The sequence below is a fragment of the Seriola aureovittata genome, chromosome 12 (assembly GCF_021018895.1).
Source record: "Seriola aureovittata isolate HTS-2021-v1 ecotype China chromosome 12, ASM2101889v1, whole genome shotgun sequence".
NCBI lineage: Eukaryota > Metazoa > Chordata > Actinopteri > Carangiformes > Carangidae > Seriola > Seriola aureovittata.
Window position 1 is genome coordinate 2,356,139 of NC_079375.1, and position 25,915 is coordinate 2,382,053.

Below are 25,915 nucleotides of genomic sequence, written 5' to 3' on the forward strand. Positions count from 1 at the left end.
GGATTCATTTTAATTGAAAAACTGACATTTTAAACATCTACTTGTCTGTTAATAAGAGTTAAATTTTCAGAGCAGACAGCACTTATCAGAGAGACTAGAAACCCCCCAAAACCCCACCAGGGATTTTGGTTTCATTTCATCTAAACCTTGTCAAGTAAATCAAGCCTGTCCCACAAGTCTTGGTATTTAACCTTCTAAATAAAAATTGGATCTATTAGAGAGAAAAAGGTAAGTTATGATTAACTGAAAAACTAAATTTTATTTCCATAAAACACTGCACTTTTGCCTCATTTACTATGCGCAGAGGCATGCATATGCAAATTGACCCCGCCTCTAACCCCACCCATCACTCCGCTACTCACCTGCAACTCTGATCTGCTCGTCATGTACATAAAAACTCTGCTACTTTTTGTTTTACAGGCACTTTATGGGAGCAGGTACTGTCACCTGCAGGTTAACAGTCTTAACACCATGAGGCTTGAATTAGAATTACTATAATACGTTGTTTTGTTAACAGCCATCAGCGCCTGCTTGTAGTCTATTCCCTACACTGCTGTGTGCCAGGATAAGAGTCATGTGTTGAGCCAGCTGCTACCACATCTGTCAGTTAGAGTCACATATGACTTGGACATTTATTAAATGCATGTGCTTTCTATTTACATAAAATGGTTTTCAGGTGGAACCCTTATTGCAACATGAGCGCTGTGAATCCATTTGGGAAACTGGACATTGCTGCAAATTGCCTTTTGATGTGGGCCTGTTCTCCCACAGTGAACGGGAACTTGATGAATCAGCAACTCATTTTAATAATCCCATCCAGAACTGCAGGTATTATCACACTCAGGGACGCTGCGATATGCCAGACCTACCAGACAATTAAGCAGAATTCTATTATTCCAAAAAGGGGCAAGGCATACTGAACCTGTCTGCTAATTCCTGTGGCTAACAGGTGGTTGCCAGAAACCCCACATTTTAACTCTAGTCTTTGCAGTGACAATTTTATCTAAATAAATATACTATTCTTACAATAATTAGGATTTTTCTTGAGCTCTTGGACTGAGTATTTGACCTTAACATCCTCTCTGAGACAGGAAAGAGATGAATACATACATTGTAAATATAACACACCAAAAGAATTTCAACAATTAACAGCTGCAATCTTGTACATTTTCTGAATTGCAGGGGCCTATATACAATTTGTGCATTTGAAAATATATGCATACAAAAGTTGTGTAAAGCTCCGCCCCTCAAGTTGATATGATTGGTCCTTAGGACATGTGAAATTAACAAGTATTGGCTGTCTGAAGCCGTGATTTTCAGAATCTCATTGATTTACTGCAGTAAGGCGGAAATACTCCCTCGCGGCGGTGACTGTCTCGTTCGGTCATGATATGTATTGTATTATATAACATATATCATATGGACATGTTGACAAGGGTGAATTTTTTCCTCGGAGGGGGGTCTTTAAGCGAAGGAAGCTTTTACTTTGAAAACGCTGACCGGAACCTGTATTGTTTTGTGTTTTAACTTGCCAGCCGCTGGTGTTTCCTGTGAGTGGGCGAGGCGCAGTGACAGCTGCCGCGGAGCTCCGAGCTTCTTCTGTTTGTTTTTATTCACACGGATGGAAAAGGAAAGAAATCGATTTTAAACCAAAGTCCAGAAAAAAGAAAAGAAGAAGAAGAAAAAGTTTGATCAATCCTGTGAAAGAAGATTTTATTTTTAAACTTTCAGTAGGGGAAGAAAGCGGAAAAACAACCCGGTGAGTTCAGTTCAATCCCGTTATTTCTTTGTCTGGATTTGTGCAGTAAAGTCTCCTAAGACTTAAAACATATAAAGAAAGTATAAAACAAAAACAATAACATTTAAAAAAAAATAGGAATAGTTTTGTAATAGTTTGATATATTTTTGTCAACTAATGTAAATTGTTATAAATTCCTTCCTTTAAAGAAAAAAAGAAAAATTCAAGCTTTGTTATTCCTTTCAGGTGTAATATGTATTTGAATTATATATATATGTATATATATATTACTTACAACCATATGATTATGTCAACGTAAATGCCACACATACTTCACAGTTATGGTGGAAATATTACACGAATGGTGCAACTAGAAATAGCGTGAAGCCACTATTGGAAATGTATATGAGACATTATCAAAATATTAAAAGGATGTTGATTCAAATTTTACTATTACAGTAAAGACAATAGACACAATATGGGATATATTTCTATATGAGATAATATGACACTATGAGGCGTTACAGCAGAACTACAGGAGTAAACATCATCAGAAAACTGCAGAAACTAAATCAGAGCATCATTAACTCTGTATAGGGATATTATTTTATTGTTTATTTAAAAGTACAATACAGCAACAATATTAGAATAACAATGACAACACTGTAAAGCTTGTAATAAGAGGCACTACAGTGATATCAAAGGGGAGAAAACAAAATAAAGGCCTCAAATTGTATTAAAGGCTTTACAACTTCAGCCGTGTTCACTTTGAACCTGCTGCAAACATCTGTATTTAAACAGAACAGAAATGTAGCAGAGACTCTCCGGCAGGTTCAGCTCAGTGTGGCTGTGTGTGCGTGAAGCTGGAGCTGCTGATGGTGAAATGGTTTGGTCCATCTTTGTGTTTCCTGCTACGCGTTTTCCTCCAACATCAGCAGCTCCAACACAGAACACACTGCTGCTGCTGCAAGGCATGCTGGGAGGTTGGGAAGAGTCCAACATGAGGCATATGGGGGGAAATTAAATAAATAAATAAAGGTAATCCTATTATGAATGATTGAAGATACTGAGTATCAATGACATTATTCTCTGTTATTTTAGAGATATAATTTAAAATTGAGTGTCTGAAACAGACGAGTCACGTTTCTGAGCAACACAGACATTTTAAGACTTAAAGAATTATTTTAATGATAATAAAATCTTTAAATGAATGAAATACCTTACTATGTCAACCTCACTAATAAGCTTAGCTTCTATTCTGTAAATTCACATTTTTTTCATCATTTTCTGTTTATTCATTTACTGCGAGCTTTTGAATGTCATGTATATAGAAGATTTAAAACAAAACAAAACAGATTTCACCCTTTTTAATGAATATGGTCAATAATAGAAACTAAAATTCAACATATAGGGATACAGATTGTAGAACTGAACCTGGGCTCCAACAAATGATTATTTCCTTCTCAATTAATCTGCCATTATTTCTTGATTAGTCGATTATTCATTTTGTCTATAAAATGTTAAAATGTCTTCTTTTGTTTGGTCAACATAAGCTTAAATTTTAAATCCTCACAACTGAGAACCAGGCACTGGAAATGTATTTTTGCTTAAAAAATGATTTAAATGATTAATCAACTATTAAAATAGTTGTTGATTCATTTTCTTCCAATCAGCTAATGGGTTAAATGACTAATTGTTGCAGCTCTGGAGCTTACACTCATCTTTCATCATTTTACTCTGCAGGTTTCTGAATGTCATGGACAAAAATGTGACTAACTTCACTCTGTAACGCACATACTGAATGTATCTGTGACGTATACACACAAATACAGATTGTAGTCTTGAACGTACAGTTGTTCAAAAACAGAAGAGTCTTTGTTTTCGGGCCCTGGTCTGAGCTGAACAGGCTGGAAGCCACTAAAACCACATGTTTGTTCTCATCTTTGTCTGTGGACACAAAATTTGTTTTACACAATTCTGTGTCACAGTTATTTTTATGCAGTTCCATCCTGAGCAGTGAAGAGGAACTTCTATTTACAGGCTTTTAGTCAGGAAATGTGGAGGTTTGTTTTTTATTCTCCAAACACTCACAGACTGATAGACTTAAGACAATTCTGCATCAAGACAGACCCAGGCTGTTCAGCCAGTTTCTCTGCCATCATGTTCATTATCTGGTCTGGACCGGTCAGTGTAGTCAGTTGTATGAGGTGTCTGCTGTGGCCTGGAAAAACCTGGAAAACAAGCTTGGAAAAGTTTTGAATGTGTGTTAAAAACAATGGTCAGGTTGTTACACAGACCGTTACTGAGCGTTTACACAGGATCGTATTCCTTCTCCTCAGAGGACGCAGCCTTTAGATTTCATTCAGCCTCATTGACAAGGATGAACGAACAGTTGTAACTTCAGCAGCTGCTCAGTCAGTTTGCTGGTAGTTCCAGGGGGCGGCAGCAGGGCTCCAGACTGTTGTGTTTTAAAAATCAAAAGAAGCATTTTACAGTTGGAACAGAGGAAGATGAGAAAGGAAACCACCCCCCCCCCCCGCCCCCCTTGGCATTCACTGTAACACAGAGAGTCCCTGTTAGTCGCCCAGCAACGGTCACTGACCCAGTTCATCATCCACTTTGCTGTTTAGCTTTCATTCAGCAGAGTAAGACAATAGCAGAGAGAGAGGTGGTTCTTCCTGTTAGAACATCAGCCGCGGTTAGCCTCTTTATGCTAACGTTGGTTAACCATGCCCTGACTCTTTAAAGCTTTGAAGGTACAATCTGTCAAATCCAAACAAAAACTAAATTCACAAGAGGTCTGAAACTTGGCTGTGACTCCCGGGACTACTGCTACCATGTTCATGGTGCTTCAGTACTGTCTGTATGTCATTTCCACATGTTGGCAACCACAGAATTTACGGAGCACATTTACACAGTGAGACAACAGTCAGATTAAAACACAGAGAATTAAAAGAAAAGTAAATAAATAAATAAAAACCTCCGTTTTCGGTCAGAACGTCTGACACTCTGTGAATGACACGGCACACAGCTGATCGATGGACACGAAACACTTCACCAATAATTAACCACTGAGCATCATTAACTGCAGAGGAGCTGGAAGAGCACAGCTGAGGAAAGTGGAGTGATCCGCTCTAGACAAACAAATCATAAAGTGACTGCCGATCAAATCTATAGAGCAAATTCAATTCCTCGTTGTTAAGGGTCCATCAGGTTCTTTTGATCGTGGAAAACTGTTGTTGGGATGTTCATCCTCTTCATTCGTTACCATAGACTCAGACATTTTGCTGATAAGATACAATCAGAGATAACTTCATTTTTTTTCCCTTAGTTTGGTCTCTAAAGTCTTCGGTGCAACGGCTTAACTGAGTTTCAGTGATTCCTTAAGTATAAGGCCAAGATAAGGAGAAAACCTTAGTCCTTAGTTTTTATTTTGGACTTAAAGAAAAATCTTAATTTAAGATGCTTTGTGCAACTAGCTCCTGAGGTGTTTACTGTACTTTTATAGTTCGGACTCTTATTAGACTAGAGTGCAGGGACCGGTCTAAATGCAGTGAACTTGTCGCAGGCTGTCAGTCAGAAATCTGATAAGCTGATGTTTTACAGTTCAGACTGTAGAGAATGTAAACACGAGGTCACAGGTAACAACATGTGTGACTGAGCCCGGACTCGTCCCCTCAGTGTGACTGTCAGAGTTAAAGTCCCTCCGGCAGATGCGGGGTTAACAGGAAACATGAGCTCAGAGTCACAGCCCCTCTGTTTTTCTTGCATTTTTTTTCTCAGGCTGCCGCTCGGTCTCCTGCAGGATGTGAGAGAAGCACAACAGAAAACTCTCCCACAGCGACGCAGAGATCTGAGCAGGAACAAGTTTAAAGGTAAGACTGCTGCCATGAGTCTTTAAAATAACCTGCTCGTATTTTGTAGTCTGATCAGTGTGGATTAGATTTATATTAGCCTGCTGAATGTTAATTCAATTAATCCCTGAAGCGCTCAGACGAGAGAGGAGGACTCCTCTGATCAGCTCTGCAGGGATTAACTGAACTGACAAGTTACTGGAGAGCAGATCAGGAGCGGCGGCAGCTTTTTGAAGAGCTGAAATCACTGAAAAAATGTTTCTATAAAAAACAGACTGCTCGACTTTCTCTTGCCTGATATCTTCTTAACTATTAAAACACATCAGTGAGTCTCACTGTTACACGTCCTGCTGCCACAAATACTCACTACAGCACCAAATGTGGATTAATCCGCTGCTGAAAATAGTCCCCAACAAATATATATATATATATATATTACTTTATATTAATGAGGTGTATCAAAGATTTACGTGTTGAGTAGGAACCAGTGGGTTCAGAGCTGAGAGCCACAGAAAGAGGAGGAAGACAGGATGTACTGTGCTGAGAGAAGAATGAACACACTGAGAGATATGAGAGAAGAGTGTACTACTCCTTTGAATTTAGCTGTCACATCTGTGTATTTATTTAATTTGACAACAGGTCAGTTCAAATACAATTAAAATGAACTTTAAATTGGTTTGTTTTCCATTTGCTTGTAGATTTGAGTGAAAGAAAAAGAAACACATCGATAAACGGATCAATCCACGTGTGAATAAATACATAAAGATAAAAATAACAAGAACAAAAATGAAATGTTGAAGAAAAAATACAAATATTTGACAAATAAACTGAATCTTTGATAGTTGCTTTAACCAAATGAATAAGTTTATCAGTAAATAATAACAATAATAATAATAATTATTATTATTATTATTATTATTATTATTATTATTATTATTATAAATTTAACTATCTTTTCTCAACTATGTCTTTGTCACAGACTCAATAACCAGATTTTGTGGGTCCCCAAAATGATGATGTTTTAACTCTTAAAAATATACATTTTGTTATGAGTCTTATAACTTGTCTGGTTTTTTGTCTATAGGGAAACTGTATCATATTGGGATTAAATAAAGACAAGACATTTAACATTTACACAACATAACACAACTAATCCACAACCAAAACATCAATGTAGGTCTCTATGTCTGTTCGGTTTAAATCTGACCATAAAAAGACCTAAACTTTCTGCAGAATCTCATTTGTAAATTGTTCATTTTTCTCTTTGCTCCTGGTTTTAGGGCTTTAACAGACGCTGAAATGTGTGTGAGCTGTTTGTGTTTTTGTTCTGTCGGCTGAATGTTTCTCACCTCCAGCTTAACGTCTTTCACAGATCGCCAGACGAGACTCGGCTGCAGACAAAACATGGCGCTGTTCTTCTCCGGAGCCGTTACAAGTACGTCTGCTACAGCAGCATCTGTACTCACCACACATCTGCATCAGCAGTGGACTAATATAAAAACTAATTTGACATTTTATGGATTTAGTGGACGCACATGAGGAAGCAAAGTTCAGCATCAACACATACAAACAAAAACCTTCACAATAAGATATGAGAACTAGAATCACCTCCTGGTGGTTGTATCCCTCCTCCACTCAGACTAGTTTCAGGTTACATCCCTGTTTATCCAGAGTCAGAGAAAATATGACCCATCTGTGTGAAATTTTGTCATAGTTGCTGTGAGTAATGGCTAAAAAGTGTTTTGCGAGGTCACACTGACCTTTGACCTTTCATCATCAAATCGGTTCGTCCTCGAGTCCAAGTGACCGCCATATCTCAGTAATGCAGTGACGTAGCTTCAGATTTGGCACAAACATTCATTTGGCTTTGGGATGAACTGATTAGATTTTTGTGGCTAAAGGTGAAAGGTCAAGGGCGTGGTGACCTCACAAAACAGGTTCTTGGCCATAACTCACAAATTCATACACTAATTATGAGACAATTTAACTCAAATGGTCAACTTCACAGTGACATCATAATGTTCTCCTAAAACACTTCTGGCTGTTATTCAACACAAGAAGGAGACTGTGACCGTATTTCCTGCAGGTTGGCAGATTGGCGGAGGGATACAACCATGAAGAGGCGATTCTGGTTCATATAGGTGAACTGTTTTATGTAACACTGATGCACTTTATTTGAAGGCTCTGCTGTAACACTAAAACTCTAAACATTGTTCTGTAGATTGTCAACTGTGAATGTATTTGAATGAGCTTGGAAACACAGGACAATAAGCTGTGTGTCACATTCCTACACAGTCTTCATCGTCAAGAGTAAATTTACTCAAGTGGTTTCCCAGGCCGGCCTCTGGAATGCTCTTTGGCTCTTCATGCTGATAACAGGAGGCCTCTGTATTTAGAACGACCTGTGTGACCAGCGTGTGTCTCCAGTCTTTCACCTGTTTGTTAATGGAACTCATCCCGTCTTTTCTAATGTCTGTTGTTCAGGTTCACCCATAAAACGGAGGTTGCGGGCAAATCACTCCTGTCAGAGGTAAAAACTTCAGCTTCTTTTTCCTTTTCTTGACTAAATGTATTCTGTGCTGCGGAGAGACTGATCGACTTTTGTCAAGTTTCATGCGGCAGTCACACAAAACACCACCATCCATTCATTCAACAGTCCGACTGAACTTTACCCTCTGAAATAATAGGGCTACGTCCACACTAAGGATCTCCGTCCGGATGAGCATTTTAGCTCTGTATCAGACTCGCTGAATGCTAATGTTAGCATGTTTAGCTGAAAGCACAGTTGGAGTCAAAGTAGAGCACATTAATATGCTAGTTCACATCCTGATAGTGTAGCATGTAATATTTACCAAATCATTTGTCATTTATTTCAAAATAATGCTGTCATGTGTTTCAAGTACATACGCTGTGATCTGGTTGGTTCAGGGCTCAAGTCCATTCTGGTTCAATCGGGTCTTAAAGCTCCATATTTTCCTCTTCTTCTGTGTTTTATTTGAAGTGTTGATCCATAAGAAGATATATTGGTGGTTTTAAGAACCAAAAACCATCTCAGTGTAGTTTTACATCTCCTCTCTCAGGCTTCTCTCTGGAGCTCAAGTAACAACAGGTCAGTGAGCCAATCAGAACAGAGGAGGCTCTGAGCATCTCTTCTGATTGGCTGACTGTTTTCTGAGTGATCCAATAAAAATATAGCAGATTTCAGGTAAACACTCAGAGAAACCAAACCCTGCAAGGTTGGATGGTGGGTTGAGCGGTGACTGCTTTGTTGTGACATCACAAAGTTCCAGAAGTCGTGACGGCTGGTTTTAAGGCTCAGTTTCTGAATACAGGCTGTGTGCATTTCTCTGTGGACTGAGGCTTTGATACTTTCACAGTCTTAATATAGAACCTAGACCTGATCTATAATCAAACTACACATGGACATCTACCTTTAGACTCTATGGGACCTTTAAGAAATAAGTTGCAGGTAGCATGTTAACGTGTTAACATCAGGTACAGTAACTCGCCATGTTGGGAATAAAGTACAGTCTGATTCCTGACCTGAAGCTGATCTTTGACCTGTATTTGACTCTGCATTGGTCTGCTGGACTCCCAGACCACTTACTGGTTTTAGTTTTAGACTTGTATCCCACATGCTGACCTCCTCCTGTCTGTGTCTCTCTCAGCCTCGACCTGTCTCTCCTCTCCCCTGACTCCTCCTACGTCTGCTACTCGTCGGCGGATGGCGGTGACCCCAGCTGCTGCCGGCGCTCGCCGCGCCTCCTCACCAACGGGTACTACAGCGTCACCGAGGACAGCTTCACCTGGGACGACGACGGAAATGTGTCGCTGACGCCCTGCAAGACCAACGTGTCCTACAAGGAGAACCTGGTCAGGTGAGAGCAGCACATGATAATATACTTTATTTATACAGTAGTAACAGAGTCGACATGTTCTATAACATCCACATGGAACATTATAATACAGAACATATCACCTACACTGACTGTTTATTTTATTCATATTAAAACATTTTAGAAACTGTTGAAACATCATATTTTATAATGATAGTTCCATTAGTTTAATTGTTACAATCAAATTGTAAATTTGCCACAAAAGTGGAGGAACAGATTTAACACTGTGACATGAGAGATCTGTTGGAAATAAAAGGGAAACATATACTTTGTGTTTATCTGGCAAGCAGCTTTATTAGCCAGCAGCTGTATTAGCCTGAGGCTAATAAACAACAAGACATGATCTTCATTTTCCCCACAATCATGGAAAATTAGCAGACATGGAAAAAGTTCCTGATGTGCAGCCAGACTAGTCAGATACTCAAATTACAGAAACTGGGTGAATTAATGAAATTTAAAGGATCAGTTTGGTGATATTCAGTTTTATTGTCCACTTATCCCATGAAAAGATCCAAACCAACAATGTGTTGCGATGATAACGTCCCTCCTCTGTCTGTGGCTCTCAGCTCTGCGCTCATTGGTTCCTGCTGAAAACGTAAATCTTTAAAAGCATAAACATAAAACATAAAGTTTCATTTTTAAGAAGTCTCAGTAATTTCAGCTGCTCACTGTAGTTTTTTATCAAACCAACCGGAGGAAGTATTGCATTTACTGGGGACTATTTTCAGTGGCATGTACATGTTTGCTGCTGTAGAAGGTTTTAGTCCAGTTCAGCCTGAAGGATGAAGTCACATCTGTACCAGACACCAAACCCACATGTTGTCATACGGAACAGCCTTAAAAGTCACAACTGTGACACACACACAAACACACACACACACACACACACACACACACACACACACACACACACACACACACACTCACACTCACACTCACACTCACTCACTCCATCTTCAAACACCTCTTTATAGTGCTGAGGTCATCCGGTGCAGCCAATCAGAGCGAGCCGTTAAACAGGTTTAAAAGCTGTAAATTCTTCACTTGTGACATTTGCTGCCCTCAGGAGCAAAAGCATGATGTCATCTGTCACTGTTGCTAGGAGACTCGCGTGTTATTGAAGCCCTCGTTGTCGACATGAGAAGAGTTTCTTTGTTCTGTTTACGTAACAGATCGAGTCTGCAGAGGCTTTTTACCTTCAGCCTTTCGGCCTGTATTAATCCCTCACACATACATTGTACATGTCGTCACACACGTGAACCAAACAGACTCGTGTTCCTTTGCTCTGCAGCTGGATCGGGAATCAAACACATCTGGTGAAGCATCTGAGCCACAAACCTCTGGAGCCTTCACACCCTCGAAAACACTCACCTGGAGATTTTCAGAGACACATAGAACAAGCTGTTGATCAATTAATTAGTCGATTATTGTAAAATTCATCAGCAACCATTTTGATGCCTAAGATAAAATGCTTTTCAGATGTGAAGGTTTCCTGCTGATCCTTGTCTTATATGATAAAATAAACTTTAAGATGTCATCTCTTCAAACTGATTCTTGAGTTCTTGAAATTGATTCACTCTTTTCTAGATAAAAAGACGAGTCATTTAATCAACACAGAGCTCAGCAGATGAGTCAATGCATCATTAATGCAAGGAAAAGGTTTCTGCTCTTCATTTATAAAACAAAACTTAAAAAAAAACAAAACTTGATTTTGCAGGAAAATGGGGAGAGAAAAACGAGGAAAACCTTCAAATAAAGACAAAATTAACAGACATTCAGCAACAAGTAGAAAGCAGGATCCTTTTTAATGATTCTCTTCTTCTCTCAGGGTTTTCCGGCGCAGGCGGAGGCCTCGCAGCTCCCTGGCTCGCCTCCTGAGCGATGTCACAGAGACCTGCCAGTCGTGGCTGGATGAGAAAGTCTTCAGGGGCGTGTTCAGGACGGGAAAGCACCACAACTGGGACCAAGACCAGGACCAGGACAAGGACCAGGATAAGGACCTGGACAGAGAATATGAGAGGGATCCTGTTTGGGCGAAGAGCAGTCAGCAGCACCGGGCCCCGCTGGACGAGTCCTCCTGGTCTGGACTCTGCAGCACCGAGCTGGAGGACAGCCGCAGCTTCACATATGGTGGGTAACAGCTGGAGGTTAAGTTCAGCCTGATTCTGGATCTGATGTGGTTCTAAAATCCCCGATGCTGCGTGCAGATGAGAAAAGAAAATTAAAAATAAATCCAAACCCCCCACTAAAAATATGGTTTTGTTTTTTCTCTTTCAGACCCAACAGAGATCCCGCCCCCTCCTGACAAAGTGTCCCCGCCCCCAAAGATGCTGATCCAGGAAGAGATTTGCTCTGAGATCTGTCAGTCAAAGGAGCGGTTCACCCAGTCACTGGGTGGACTCTCAGAAGTCCCGCCTCCCTCTCCTTTCTACACCAACACCTGCTGCTGTCAGGCCTCACCTGAGCACACAGGTCAGCTGCAACATTATCATCATCATCATCAACATCATCATCATCATTATTATTGTGTGTGTACCAGCTGCTTCAGAGACAGCAACATAACAGGAGATAATTACATTTTTACTTTTTTTTTACGACAACCAGCAGCTGCAGTTTGTCCTGTGTTGAAACCAGTGGGCGGGGTTCGAGGTTAGAACAGCTGTTTTTTTTTTTCTTTTCTACTCTTAAACTTCATCATCAAACTGAAATTCTGGTTTTACAGTGCAACAAAAAGACACCACAGATGATAACTGAGACGTTAGCTCATTAGCTCACAGCCCAAAATCTTCACATCAGTAACTAATGTAAATGTAATGTATTTCATTTGTATTGTTGTTTTTTCTCATCAGCTCTGACGTGTATTTGTTTGTGTTTTTGTTTCAGGGTTAACGATGAAGGCCTTTCTCCTTTTCATCTTCACCATCTTCATCTTCTCGGCTCTTTATTCAGGGTAAAACTTTGTTTTTATTTCTCTTTAATGGCAACCATTTTTTTCCACTGGTTTAAACCACCAACTTAAGCTCCATATTTTCCTCTTCTCCTGTGTTTTATTTGAAGTGTTGATCCATAAGAAGATATATTTGTTGTTTTAATAACCAAAAACCATCTCAGTTTAGTTTTACATCTCCTCTCTCAGGCTTCTCTCTGGAGCTCTAGTAACAACAGATCAGTGAGCCAATCAGAAGAGAGGAGGCTCTGAGCCTCTCTCTGGTTGACTGCTTTCTAAGTGATCCATTAAAAATATAGCAGAATTCAGGTAAACACTCAGAGAAACCAAATCCTGCGAGGTTGGATGGTGGGGCCAGGTGGGCGGGGCTTGGGGTGTGGCTGAAAGCGGTGACTGCTTTGTTGTGACATCACAAAGTTACAGAAGTCCCTCATTTTTTATCCAGTTTTTAAGTCAAGTTCACGTTTGAGTGGAGAATCTTTAAACTTGAATCTTTTGTGTGTCATGTTTTCTGTACCTCCTCCTCTCTGCAGGTGTCTGAGGTGGAGCTCGACTGTGACATCCATTGTGTTCATGATGGTGTCAACATTTATGTGTAAGTAACATATAAGATTAGACTCATGCATCAGGTCAGTCTCATGGATCTGCTGACGAAATATTCCCTGATATGACAAAACTAAACATGACAGAAAATCTGTAACAGAGTAGGCTATTCATTTTGTGTGTAAAATGAATTCATGTATATGATTTAGGGATGCCCCGATTGATCGACCGCCGATCAAGATAGGCAGATTTTCATTAAAAATACATGATTGGCATAAATGCTTCAAGTCACCGATCACCTGTGGTTAATACTCTGGTGTATGGAAGAAGATTAGAGCTACAGTACATCTAATCCTGTTCTGTACTGGTGTCTGCGGCTGAGAGAAGCGCTGTGTTCTGTGTAGCGTAGTCCTGCCTCCCACCTTGTTGTTGCGCACAGGCCGTCAAAACCAAACATGTCGGCCGTGTGGAACTTTTATAAAGCATGTGAGACTGATATAACGTACACCATCTGCAATGCGGGGCTCCAGACTAACTTGACTAACTTTATCACTGGTTGCAGACATGATTTGGTCGCACCTTTTCTAAATACAGCCTATTTCTTCATGAAGGACTCTCTGAGGCTTCCTCTTCTTTATTAGCAGCAGAGCATCAGAATGAGAATAAATGACAATATCAGATTTATGGATATTTCTCACTTTGCTCTGATGATCTGAAGAACTCTCTGTTTCTCTTTCCTGTCTGTCTCTGTCTGTCAGCGTCTTATCACGCAGTGACCTTAAACTCACCACGGAGCAAAACGATTTTACTGACTGTAAACAGACTGTGTATGCTACTCACACGCTCTTAGGTTTACTGGAAGATTTAGAAAATATTAGTGTGATATGATGATATGGAAGGGGAGGGAGCCTCGGCTGTGGATCGGCCGATCGCCCCCATAGATGATCGGTACTGGTATCCCTTCTTTGATTATATAAATTAGCATTATTTTTAAAGCAGCGATGTTTACGTGACCTCTACTGTTACAAGATAAATTCAGAGAAAAAGAGAATTCTGAAGGTCTGGACTCTGTAGCAGCTTGTCTTCAGCTTCAAAACTGATTTTTTCAAATCAACATCAGTTTTTTAAAAACCTGCAAACTTTAGACCTTCAAAGATTTGAGGATTAAATAGCTAAGCAGTTCTGTCTCTTTTCAGTCCTGACAAAGTCGGGGCCAATGGGCGAGTGGAGGAGGGCGAAGACGGAGGTGAGTCGAAAATCACGTCAACACATTTCACTTCATTTTGGCAGCAAAGAAGTAACGTTAAAGGTCCCGTATTTTACACTTTTCTTTTGTTATATTTGAAGTGTTGATCCATAAGAAGAAATATTTGTGGTTTTAAGTGAATGCTAATGTTAGCATATTCAGCTCAAGTCCACATTTCTCTGTGGACTGAGTGCTCTGATACTTTAGCCGTGTTTCAGCCGCAGGAACTTTCCGCTGGAACCAGGAACCTTTTGAGGAACTATGCGCGTTTTGACCCCTGGATCCAGGGTCTAAATTTAGTTCCAGGGTAATTGATCGACCCCTAAAAATGTACCAGGTCAGGGGGGTAGTACTCTCCAAAGGTTCAGGAACCTTGAGGGGTGTGGTCTGCAGTGCTGAACATTTCTGACTGGTCGAGTACTCGCTGCGTTTTATTTCACCCGCCATGTTTAAAAGTCTGCAGGGAGTGAGCGATTGAGCAACGAGCGAGCACATTTTCCGCAGCGCGAAACAGATCCGGGAGAGGGTAAAAAACTGAAACAGGACTTCAAAATAATAAAGAACCACAACAACCAGAGTGGCGAGGGTTGCTACCCGCCACGTGTAATACGGGATCGTCCCGTATTTGAAAATAAAATGCTGTGTCCTGTAGGCTATTGAATATATACGGGATGCAATTGGTCCCGTATTTTCGTTCATGTTATGTCCTCAAAGTGCTGTGAATAATGTAATGTCAAGTAATAATTTTGCATAATCTACCCGGGACTTAAGTCTGCGATGGAAACAGACAACAATGGGCCACAGGAACCTTTTTGTCGCTGAAGAAACACGGCTTTTCACAGTATTAATATAGAACCTAGACCTGCTTTATAATCCAACAACACATGGACATTTACCCGAATACTATATGGAACTTAAACAGTTTCTAATGTTTCTGTTTTTTCAGGACATCACATCAAGAAATGAGTAAAAGAAGAGAAGATGAGTGACATGAGCAACTGGAGGAGAGAAAGAGGAAAAAGTCTGATGGAAACTCAGCGGAAATATTTTACATTTCACCAACCGTTTGCATGTAAGTTGCACTTAAAGGACCAAGTTATACTGAGCTCCGGAAAACATTTTACAGCAGCACCTGTTTGACTGCAAAACTTCGACTGAATTTGAATGTAAATCTTTGTGTGTTTTGTTCTCTGAGCTGAAGGGCTGCACTTCTTTGTATATTTGTATATACAAAGAAGTATATTTTGTATATTTGACCTTTAAATCTAAAGAAAAAAATTCTGGGGAAAATCCAGCATGGTGTTGCAACCAAACAAACTTTTGTATATTATGTCAACACAGCACTCAAACTGAGAACTTTTCACCAGCATCATGTTTGGATTTTCCCAGCGAAGAAAACAGTTTGTTTCTGATAAAATGCTGAAGGAACTCTTTAACATGGTGACACAAGTTACCGTAGTTTAGCCATGAAAGATGAATAATTTCCATATCAAATACAAAACATCCAAATATACGTGACATATATTTAAAAGACTAAGTGTATCTTCTGGTTAGTAGCTGAACTTGGCTTTTTTTGAGCTGTCCACAGTGACCAAACGTCTGATGTTCAGCGTTTGAGAACAAATTCAGGTCCAGCAGCAAAAAAAAAAAAAATTTAAATAACAGCTGTGACTTTTTCTAAAAAAAACAAAAAACAAACCAAATGCACAAAACACCTGAAGTTCACATTGATCTACCTGGCGTCTCTAATTGAAGGGGTTAAGTGCCATTTTTTTCCTGAGGAAACTGAATGAAGAGTTTTACACCAAAATGACAGAGACAATAAAAAACAGACACAACACAAGATATTTTTTAAAAATAATGTTGGTGTTGGTACATTAAAGCTGCACCGGGTCAGATTTTAATGCGACTTTGACCAGAGAGGGAAGGATGACTTCTGACTGCTGGACTCAGTTACATCCATCCAGACACATGTCGTTGTTTCATTCACTCTGATGAATTCATACTGATAGTTAAAACTGATTAGGTATCGTTAATCTCGTCAGTTAAAGCGTCACATGTGCTTCAGTATCAGCTGTTCTCCCGATTTCATGTTTGAGTTTTATGTCCTTTAATCTTAAAACAGCTTGAAATGTCAGAAATAACATTAGCAGGAAAACATAAAGCAAACGATTTGAGTCATGAAGAAAAATATAAAACTTAGTTTTTCTAATGTTCCCTTGTGCAGCTTTAACAGTATCATGTAAATCTTAGATCAACTTGTTCTCTGCAGCGTTTTGTGGTAAAACTCTGTTAAGTGCCTAATAATACAGAATAATACAGGGAAGTGTTAGATTTGAACCTGAAATGCTGCTGAAACATTAAACAGACCAGCTCCAGTGGTTAATGGGGATATTTGATTTCATCTGCCTACTGGAGCAGCTGGGTGGAGTTAGTATGTCAGAGGAAATACATTTTCAAATACAGTGGACTGTGGAGAAGTCAGTGGCTGGTTTTATAAAAACAGACTGAAAAGGAGTTTTAATAAGAACAGACACATGACATGTGACTGGTTTCTCTTTGATTTTAAAGAATCTAAAGCTTCCTGGCTGGCTGCTGGCTGCAATGCTCTCTGGGATTTTGTGTTGTTGTGGTTTGAAGGGAATTGACTCCATCACAGTGTTAAAATGGGTCCAACCAAGCATTAACCTCTGGGACTGAATGCTAAAAACTGCAGTTCCTCTAATGACCACTAGAGTCTGGCTCCAACAGTGAGTCAATCCCCATTGACTCCCATGTTAAAATGTCCAACTTTACAGCAGAAAGAAACATGTTTACAGCCTGGTACAAAAACAGTTTTGGTCTCTAGAGCTAATTTCCTCCTTCGTGACACCTGTTTATATAATTCACCTCTTTACATTTCATGAAGACTTAAAGTTATGGAGACTTCAGGATGCCCCACCTCTTTGGGATTTTTGGATTAGCTGGGAGTTAAGGGTGGAGTCAGGCACTGCCAAGATGGTGATGGTGGAGCAGCTCACTCTGAGCTTCAGAAACCTATGGGTGATGTCACTGAGGCTATGTCCATCTTTATTTGCTGTCTGTGGGTCCAACACACTTAGACCATTCACTGTCTAGTCCCATGTTTCCATGACATGGTACAGACTCTACTTGCTTTTGGTACCAGGTTCTTCCTTGTTTGGTACCAGGTTGTTCTTTGTAACTATAGTGACAGTGCACAAACGTATTATGACATCATCCTCAACGCGACACACACATGAACAATAGAGGATATAGAAGGGAACCCAAATGTTTCCGCTTCCTCGTTGACCATAGCGTGGTTTTGGTTGCTTTACTAAAGGGATAGAACAGTAACAGGCAGAACGTCTCATCTCGCACAATGATGACTCCGTAATGACGATTCTGTCTGACCAATCAGTAGTCTGCAGTGTTTTTACCTCAGCTTGCCTGGAACCTCGGTGGGAGGTGATACCAAAAAAAAGTAGCAGGTACCAGGTTCTATCCACAAGTTTTGCCTGATGGAAAACCAAAGAAAGTGAGTTGAGTCGGTACCCTGCAGAGGAACAGGGCTCTGTGGGAGAAGTGAAACCACATGCTGTCTGATATGATCCCATCTACTTCTCAGCCCCTGTTGAACTTTTCTCAGCCTCTGACTGCACAGTTTTTCTCCAGGATCTCGCTGTCTTTGTTCGTGCATCTGTGGCGGTTTTAAAATCCACGTGTGAACACAGCCTCCACCCAGCTGGCATCACAGGCAGGAAGAAATATCATCACCTATTCACAGCTCCTGTATAAGTCAGGTCTGCTTCTGTGTGAAGGTTAACTCTTCTTCACACATTTTACAGGGATTTCTGAAGGAGCAATAAGATAAAGGAAACCAGACAGTTGAGTTTCATGGGAGAACATTTAGGATTTCTGTAACAAAATCAGGGAGTTTATCTTGGTTTGAACAGTTTGTATAGATTATGTTACCACTCTGTGACTCCTGAAGGACGAACAAAGAAAATCGAAGTGTTGCAGGAAGCTGGACTAAACAAATGTAAAGAAAATCTTGTACTGTTACGGCTTTATAAGGTTTTGACTTTATAAAGTTGTTAAAATTCAATCATGTTTGGGCCTCAAACTACGCCAAGACTTTTAGCAAACTTTGAAAAACAAAGAGATGAGCTGTGTCGTTTTTAGCGACGGCACAAATCAACTCTTCCTGTGTGAAACTTAAATGTTTTCATGTGTTTTTGTGTAACAAACTTTGACCAGATAAGTCTTCATGTTCCAGATTGTCTGAAGGGATTAGAATAAGTACAAATGTGTCTGTTCAAACAGTTGTGATAATCATGCTGTGTTTATGTCGTATGGAAATTAATCTAAAGTACCAGATCCAAACTTAAATAAATACTTAACTACTGTTCATCAACAAGTCAAGTATTTTTAATTACAGCCAGGAAAATTCAATTTTTCTGTTAGCAATTTTGGGCTTAATAATACAGCAGTGCTTGATAAGTCAAACAAACACAGACGCCTCATCAATTGAAATCGTTAGACGAAAGAATAACGACAAAAGAATATTTTTACACGACCAACTCTGCCGTCACTTAACTGCGAATTTTCTGTTGATGTGAATCCCTGAAAGTCATAAACTTTTCCATCTCATGTGACCTGAACGCAGCATATGATATAGAACATGAAGGGTTAAAGGTTGAGGTCACACCAGAATTGATGCGGCAAACCGCTAACATGCTAGCAACCCAGGAACACGGTAGCACCAAGCTTCTTTATATTTCATATTTTATATTTCACCTTGGTGCAAAACGTAATTCCACTGAAAATGAATTGACTTTGCTGTAGAAAATTTACATAATAAATTCTGGTGTGACTGAGCTTTTAAAACAGAAATTTCTCTCTTTCTGTGTAAATCAAGACTTTCTGAATCGTGTTTATTCACTTAAAGTGCCAAATGTTTTGAAATCTGATGATTCAGGAAAGGTTACGTCACCAATACTTCATCAATGAACACATATAAATCTATATTACTAATATTTTTAATACTGCTCTGCATGACTTTGTATTACTTTGCATTTAAAGCTGCACCTATAAATATATTTATATTAACGACAGATCAAATTACTCTGTGTAATGTGAAAGGTGTTGCTCATAGTTTTGAACCCACTGAGAATCAACACCGCAAAACTTTTTAGCCTCTTTTAGCTCTTAGTTTTGGTTTTACAGCCAAAATATGAGCCAGGTATTTTTTTCACAGGAGCTGGTGGAGACCAAAAACTGAGGGAGTACTGGACAGGTGGCACAAACATGGCTCCAGATGAATGGTCATGTTGCTCTGTAGCTGCTAACATGTTATTGGTAGCTCGTTGTGCTGCCCCCTGGTGGCCAAAGCCAAGAAATGCAGCTTTAAATGATCAAAGTTAAACGTGGATCAAGTTTGGCCTTTTTTTTTTTTTTTTTTTTTACATTTAAAAACTTTTCTTGATGTTGTAAAATATTGAATTTAATGCAAAAGACAAATAAGAAGAAGTTCCTTTGATAAAAATCAACATTTAACATGAATCGCACCTTTAGATGCTCCTGTTGTGTGTGAAGCAGTTACTGTACATGGTGTTAATGATGTTGTACATAGATTTTTTTTATTTATCATTGACTGCACTTGTTTCCAAAAGTGGAAATGTGATACTCTGCTTGTGACAGCACTTATCTGTCCTGTACTGTATTCATGTCCTTAAAGTCTGGTTCAACAGCTGTTCAGAAAACTGCAAAATTAAGCCTTAAATGAGATGCCAACCAGATTTCAAATTTTATATCAATAAATCTGATGTATTTGCTTCCAAAACGACACTTGAAGGAGCAGTGTGGATCGCTGAGTCTCCGTCAGTAAAATGGTTTAAATGAACAAAAAGAAATTCAGTGATTTGGATGATGGGTAGTTTCCCATTTCGGCCTTTTGGTGGCGCTGTGTTTAAGATTTAATTTTTACAGTATTTGGCATATTGACAGAGTGAGACTTAAAGTGAATGTTTATCGTCCATTAAACCCTGTTATAAAGACCAACAGTGTATTTGTGTTTAGTGTAACCTGCATGTTTCTGTCTGTTTCACTGTGACTTGCACTTCTCCAGAAGGGTTAGGGTTTGGAATCAGTTTTCAGGTGCAGCTGACTGAAGAGGGGCCTGAAGGTGGAAACAAGCTGATGGAAGCGACGACGAATTAAAAGGTAGAAATACACTGAAGGAATGACTAAAAATTTAAACTGTTCAGAATCCACAATGACACAGTTTCCACTTTAAGTTACTGAAATACTTCTGTATAAGAAAGTAGAGAGGAAGCTGCAGCACAACAACACCAGAGAGGTGTGGAACCATCACTGGCTGTAAAGAGAAGAACAGCCAGGCAACATCAGGTGATGTGGACGATGAGTTCAACCTGTTCTCCAACAGGTGTGACACAGCCTCACCTGTTCTCTCTCCCACTGCTTCAGCTGCAGCTTCTCCTACGGCATCTCCTTCACAACCTGACACTGCAGCTGCAACTCCCTCCACACTGGGGTCAAGCCTGCTGTCCTTTACAGGTGAGGAGGTGAGGGCGGAGCTCAAGAGGCTACGCCCTGGAAAAGCAGCAGGCCTGGAAGGTGTGTGTCCGAGGCTGTTAAAGGACTGTGTAGCTGGCTGAGCCTCTCCAGAGGATCTTTAACTTAAGTCTACAAACAGGGAGGGTCCTGGTCCTGTGGAAAACATACTGTCTTGTCTTACTAAACAAAGTAATTATATCACTACAGGTTAAGACTTTAACTTAGCTCCATCTCTTAAAGTGATGTTTACTCATTCATGCATCAATAATTAGAAATTGAATATAGATTCTTCTAAAATGGGCCATTCTGCAGAATCAACACTTTTACTTTTGAAACTTTTAGCATATGTTTGCTGCTAATACTCTTATTTGTAATCGAGTATTTACACCACAGCAGTGTAATGCATTCACTTGAGAAAAAGAAATCCGCTCTGCTTTTCTGAATTACCGAGATCATTATCTCAGAAATCTGGTTTCTGTGCTACACTGGCGTGGTGTAACACTACTGTCACAGTACGTCTTTCACCTGTGCTTGAAAATCCTGGATCCTTGGATCTTTAAAAATCCACCAAATGCATCAGAAACAGATCACGACCTGTCTTTGAACAGAATAGAATAGTTTTTAACAATGAAAAAGATCTATTTATTCTTTGTGAAACTCAACATCAGAGAGCAGAGACAGCAGCTGTTTTTATTACAAAATGTCATGATCACAAAAAAAACCAGTCAGTGACAGTATCACAAAATGCAAACATGACAACTGTGCTTCGTCTTCACTCATCCCACGATAAAATCAAAACTGATAAATACTGAACGAACAGCTGTTGGTTATTCATGGAGAAGAGTTGCAGATTTAACTGTTAAAGACAAACATGCAGATTTATTTTCTAACACAGAGGAACTGCTAAAACAGAAACAGTCAACAACAGTCAGTCGGTTGACAGACGATTTTCTTTGTTGTACATGATAATAAACTGAATGTTTTTAGGTTTTAACTGTTGGTTGGACAAAACACCACATTCAAAGGATGTTGGTAATTATAAACAGGTATTTTCACTATTTTCTGACATTTTATGTAAAAAAAAAAAACAATGAGAAATAATCAGCAGATTTATTGGTAATGAAAATAATTATCTGTGGTTTGGAAATGTCAAAAATTGGATTTCATTTTTGTCAGTGAAGGTGGTTATAACTGTAGCATCACTATCTGGTTAACATTATATATAAAAAAATTATAAATAAAATAGCACAGTACAATCAAGTCTGTGAATCCAGATAATTTGCCACTTTTGAAAGTTTCTATAGCAAATAAACAGAAGCTGAAATGATGTCACACGGCAGAGAGAAAAAAAAAGCCAAAAATCAAAACAAAACATGAAAAACAGCTTTAGTAAAAGGGAATGTGACTTAAAATCACTTAACAGGACATTTCCTCAATGAAACAACAAATAACAATTTAACAGACAAAAAACTGAATCTCAAGTCCGGCGAGTTCATTTATAACCATAGTTTCATGATGACTCTTCTAAGTTATTTAGATTTTAAATCACCAACATGATCAAGTGAGGAGACTTCAACAAAAAACATTGCAGTGATATTTTTTTTTTTTAGAGGCAGAACTGAATAAAGTGCAGGAGAAAGTCAACAGCTGTTCAGCTGGTGGGATCTGACCCCTGAAGCTTTGCCGGCACTGTCACTGTACAGTGGGAGTGAACCGTTTCTCGGCTGCGTGGACTGTGATGTGCCGCCGCAGGTGGCTGCCTGATATAAACGTCTTGCCACAGTATGAACACCTGAACTGTTTACAGTCCGTGTGGACCGTCATGTGGACCTTCAGGGATCCTGACTGGGCGAAGCGTTTGCCGCAGTGCACACAGCCGTAGCGTTTCTCCCCGGTGTGGACGCTCTGGTGGCGTTTCAGGTTGCTGGAGTCGGAGAAGCGTTTGCCACAGAGCACGCAGACGAACGGCTTCTCGCCTGTGTGAACCCTCATGTGAGTCTTCAGGTTCTTCAGGCAGGCCAGAGTTTTGCCGCAGCAGTTACAGACAAACGACTTCCCGCCGCCATCCTCTCTGCTGTGGTTGGCGGCACTGTTGACTCCATCCTGATGTCTCCACCCTTCCCTCCTGGTGAAAGCATTTTGTCTTCCTGTCACCTCTTTCCTCACTGGATGCTGAGGCTCATCTGGAGCAGGTGGCGCCCTCTGCTGGTTGTCTGTGAACGTTGCAGGCTGCTGGTGCTCTGCTGCAGACAGACTCACCTCACTGACGGTGAAAGGGAAGCTGCTGCCGCTGTTGCTGCTGCCTGAATCAGCTGAAACACTTAACACACTGGCGTTCAACACGTACGAGCAGCAGGGATCCTCGCTCAGAGGATTCTGGGTAGGGAGGGAACCGTGCTGGAGCTGCGGCTCATACATCAGACATTCGTAACTGCTGGTGTCCGACCTCTGGCTGGTGTTCAGGGTTTTGTGGACGGACGCAGAAGTGGAACTGACTTCCCCGCTCATCCAGGATCGTGATGAATCGCCGCCTTCATCTACTGTTTCCTGTTTGGTCATCGTGGGTGGAGCTTCTGTCTCAGTCACCTGTCCTTCAACAACACGAGAGAAACTCTCTGGAGAGAAAGAAAAGCAGAATATCACACCTTTTACACAACTGTTCAAATTTCCACAGGTTCACTTAAACTACAATGATGTATGTGGAAAATAAATTTAAATCAGAAATATGGCCACAAAGGATCCGACCTATCCCAAGATTCATTTGGAACCCAACTCCTGACTCATGTGACCATAACGACTCACATGATAGCCAGGTGTGTCAACAACTCTCAAAGTTAAGAGTTAGAACTAAAGAACCCTTTCAGACGAGAGTCGATACGTCTTCAAGAACCTCAAGCAAGTCCAGATGCCTTTGTATAGCTCTTAGAAATACCATGACCTGGACCACTGAGAGTCCTCACGACATCATGGACATCAGCTACAATTAACCCACAAAAAGAAATTAACTAATTATAATGGTCTCACATTACCTGGGCCACATTCAAGGTTTTCACAGGTCCAAATGTTTGGACCGGAACCAAACCAGATCTGAGGAAAACCTACCCAAACCCAAACTACGTATTTTTAAGAAAAAGAAAAACAGACACCCGACCCAAAAAGAACCTGAAGACAGCAAGACTGGCTCTAGGATAAGTAGACCTGATCCAGAATGTGTTTGACCTGGACAGAATTTCTTTTACCTCCCTCTCTGTTTGCCTCAAAAACAGATTTTCTCTCAAGTCACCTCGGATCCTCTCAGGTTTTACACACCCTGATTTAAGATCCGCAGTAATACAGCAGGTCTTGAGTCGGGGGCAGCAGATGGACTAGGTCTGAGGGTTGCTTCTCAGATGGTAGTCACCTAGTTAACCCACAAATGCCTCTAGTCCACATGTCCTGTACTTACTGTCCTGCTCAGACTGGGACCAGGACTCGTCATCGTCCTCCACTTTGATCACTGTGGTTGTCAGGTTGGCTGACTCACCTGCAGCAGGCTGTAATCACAGCAGAAAGGGAACACCGAGTGAGGGACAACACCAGGACTGGAGGGGTTAAAGAAGGAACGCTGTATTCACTCGTTCTCCTACCTACCGTTACCTGTGTTGTTTCTGGTACAGAGTCAGAGGGCGGCTTGGGGTCTACGCACTGAGGCAGCTCCTGGAGGGGCACTCTGGACAGCACCGGCTCACCTGGAAGACATGATTTATTGTGACGTCCGTTTCCCAAATACATGCTGCTTTTGTTTAATTTTTGACTCAAATTTTTTCAATTATGTTTTTTAAACTACTCTTGGTGGCTCATACTGTCCCATAATGCAATGCACATAGGTAACGGAAGAGCTGCTACTTTCTTATTTATTTTATCAACAGTGAAGAGTGCCATGCCGATTATAGTATTTGGTATATTGTATGGAAATGGGGCAAAGATTATTGTGTAGAATCTAGAGCTTTCAACTGCACTGCCTGGTCTTCCTCAGCAGATGAAGTTTGAAAGTAATACTGAGGAAGACCAAGAGCAGTTTCCATGTCAACTGAAAAACTTAGCAAAACATAAGGTTGACAGCTCTGACAGAAGCTAGTAAGTATAAATTGAGTTGCTTCTTAGTTACTTACTTGTAACTATAAGAGTGAGCTTGCTAAAACTATTAAAGGAACATTTTGTCCTTTTATTTCACAATTTGGGGATTATTTTCCCACTTTTGACCATTATTCTCTGGTGGCTTTGAACCTTAAAATGTTAGCGGAATTTGTTGGAGGGCAAGTAAACACAACCCACGTTCCAGAAAAACGTTCTACTTGTTGCGTTCTTTACTCTCCATAAATTAAACTCTTTTAACGGTTACCTCCAGGTGTTCGATTCCTCCTCGGATCGTTGCCTGGGTGATGAGCGGGCAGCTGAGCTCGAGCCCGGCCGCTCGCATGCAGCAGCGCGGTGCCGCTGCCTGTAGCCGCGGCTCGCAGTGCGGTGGCGCGAGCGGCGCGGAGCTCCATGAGCCGCAGTTTTCTTCGCAGCACCTCGTTCTCTTTGCGGCTCCGCGAGATCTCCAGCTGCAGCACCGAGTATCCGCTGTCCACGAGCTCACAAATCTCCGCCACCGCCGTGTTGGCCAGCACCTCCATTATGGAGGCCAGCTGAGCGTGAAAGGCAGCGGCCGGGGACATTTTCAATCCACCGCGCGCCTCTTTGTTTGAACAGAATCCAAATCACCAGCTCGAGGCAGGTAATAAAGGCGGAACCGCAGCGCGCCCGCTGCGCGTTTTTGAATGTGTGATCCTACCTGGCGTAAACAGTCCCCACACAAACCAGGAAGTGATGAGAGGAGCGAAAAACGACTAGACAAAACCCAAAGTGCGCATGTGCAAGTTTCCAAAAACATTCCATTTATGAAAACCTGAAAACATTCACTCACCCAAAAAGCAGACGTGTTTAAAATCTTAGATCTTGTACCTGAAAATGTGACGTCAGACACATTTGATTTGCATTCAGATTTACAACTAATGACCTCAGTAACGTATTCACATCGCTATTTTCTGTCCAACCAACCCCAAAGATTTCAGATCGCTATTACAGATGAAA

At 40.6% G+C, this 25,915-nt stretch overlaps 2 protein-coding genes across 5 annotated transcripts; one reads left to right on the forward strand and one right to left on the reverse strand.

The window, feature by feature from the left end:
- The first annotated feature begins 35 nt into the window (after positions 1 to 35).
- Positions 36 to 20,280, forward strand: tmem71 (transmembrane protein 71). 3 transcript variants are annotated; one of them, XM_056391406.1, is made up of 13 exons: positions 36 to 828; positions 1,536 to 1,759; positions 5,522 to 5,613; positions 6,965 to 7,027; positions 8,077 to 8,122; positions 9,261 to 9,470; positions 11,317 to 11,618; positions 11,766 to 11,960; positions 12,093 to 12,137; positions 12,372 to 12,438; positions 12,969 to 13,030; positions 14,175 to 14,224; positions 15,171 to 20,280. In XM_056391406.1, exons 4-13 carry the CDS (start codon positions 6,997 to 6,999, stop codon positions 15,192 to 15,194), a joined length of 1,032 nt encoding a protein of 343 aa, XP_056247381.1. In that variant the 5' UTR covers positions 36 to 828; positions 1,536 to 1,759; positions 5,522 to 5,613; positions 6,965 to 6,996; the 3' UTR covers positions 15,195 to 20,280. The 3 variants fall into 3 exon arrangements, with proteins under 3 accessions (XP_056247381.1, XP_056247383.1, XP_056247382.1); XM_056391408.1 differs by lacking the exon at positions 12,093 to 12,137; XM_056391407.1 differs by lacking the exon at positions 36 to 828 and having other exon boundaries at positions 1,436 to 1,759.
- A 1,189-nt stretch (positions 20,281 to 21,469) lies between these two features.
- On the reverse strand, positions 21,470 to 25,885 carry LOC130178849 (zinc finger protein 184-like). 2 transcript variants are annotated; one of them, XM_056391398.1, is made up of 4 exons: positions 25,182 to 25,885; positions 24,437 to 24,528; positions 24,246 to 24,333; positions 21,470 to 23,415 (listed from the first exon to the last, which is right to left on the reverse strand). In XM_056391398.1, exons 1-4 carry the CDS (start codon positions 25,498 to 25,500, stop codon positions 22,493 to 22,495), a joined length of 1,422 nt encoding a protein of 473 aa, XP_056247373.1. In that variant the 5' UTR covers positions 25,501 to 25,885; the 3' UTR covers positions 21,470 to 22,492. The 2 variants fall into 2 exon arrangements, with proteins under 2 accessions (XP_056247373.1, XP_056247372.1); XM_056391397.1 differs by having other exon boundaries at positions 24,431 to 24,528; positions 25,182 to 25,884.
- Between the last annotated feature and the right edge of the window lie 30 nt (positions 25,886 to 25,915).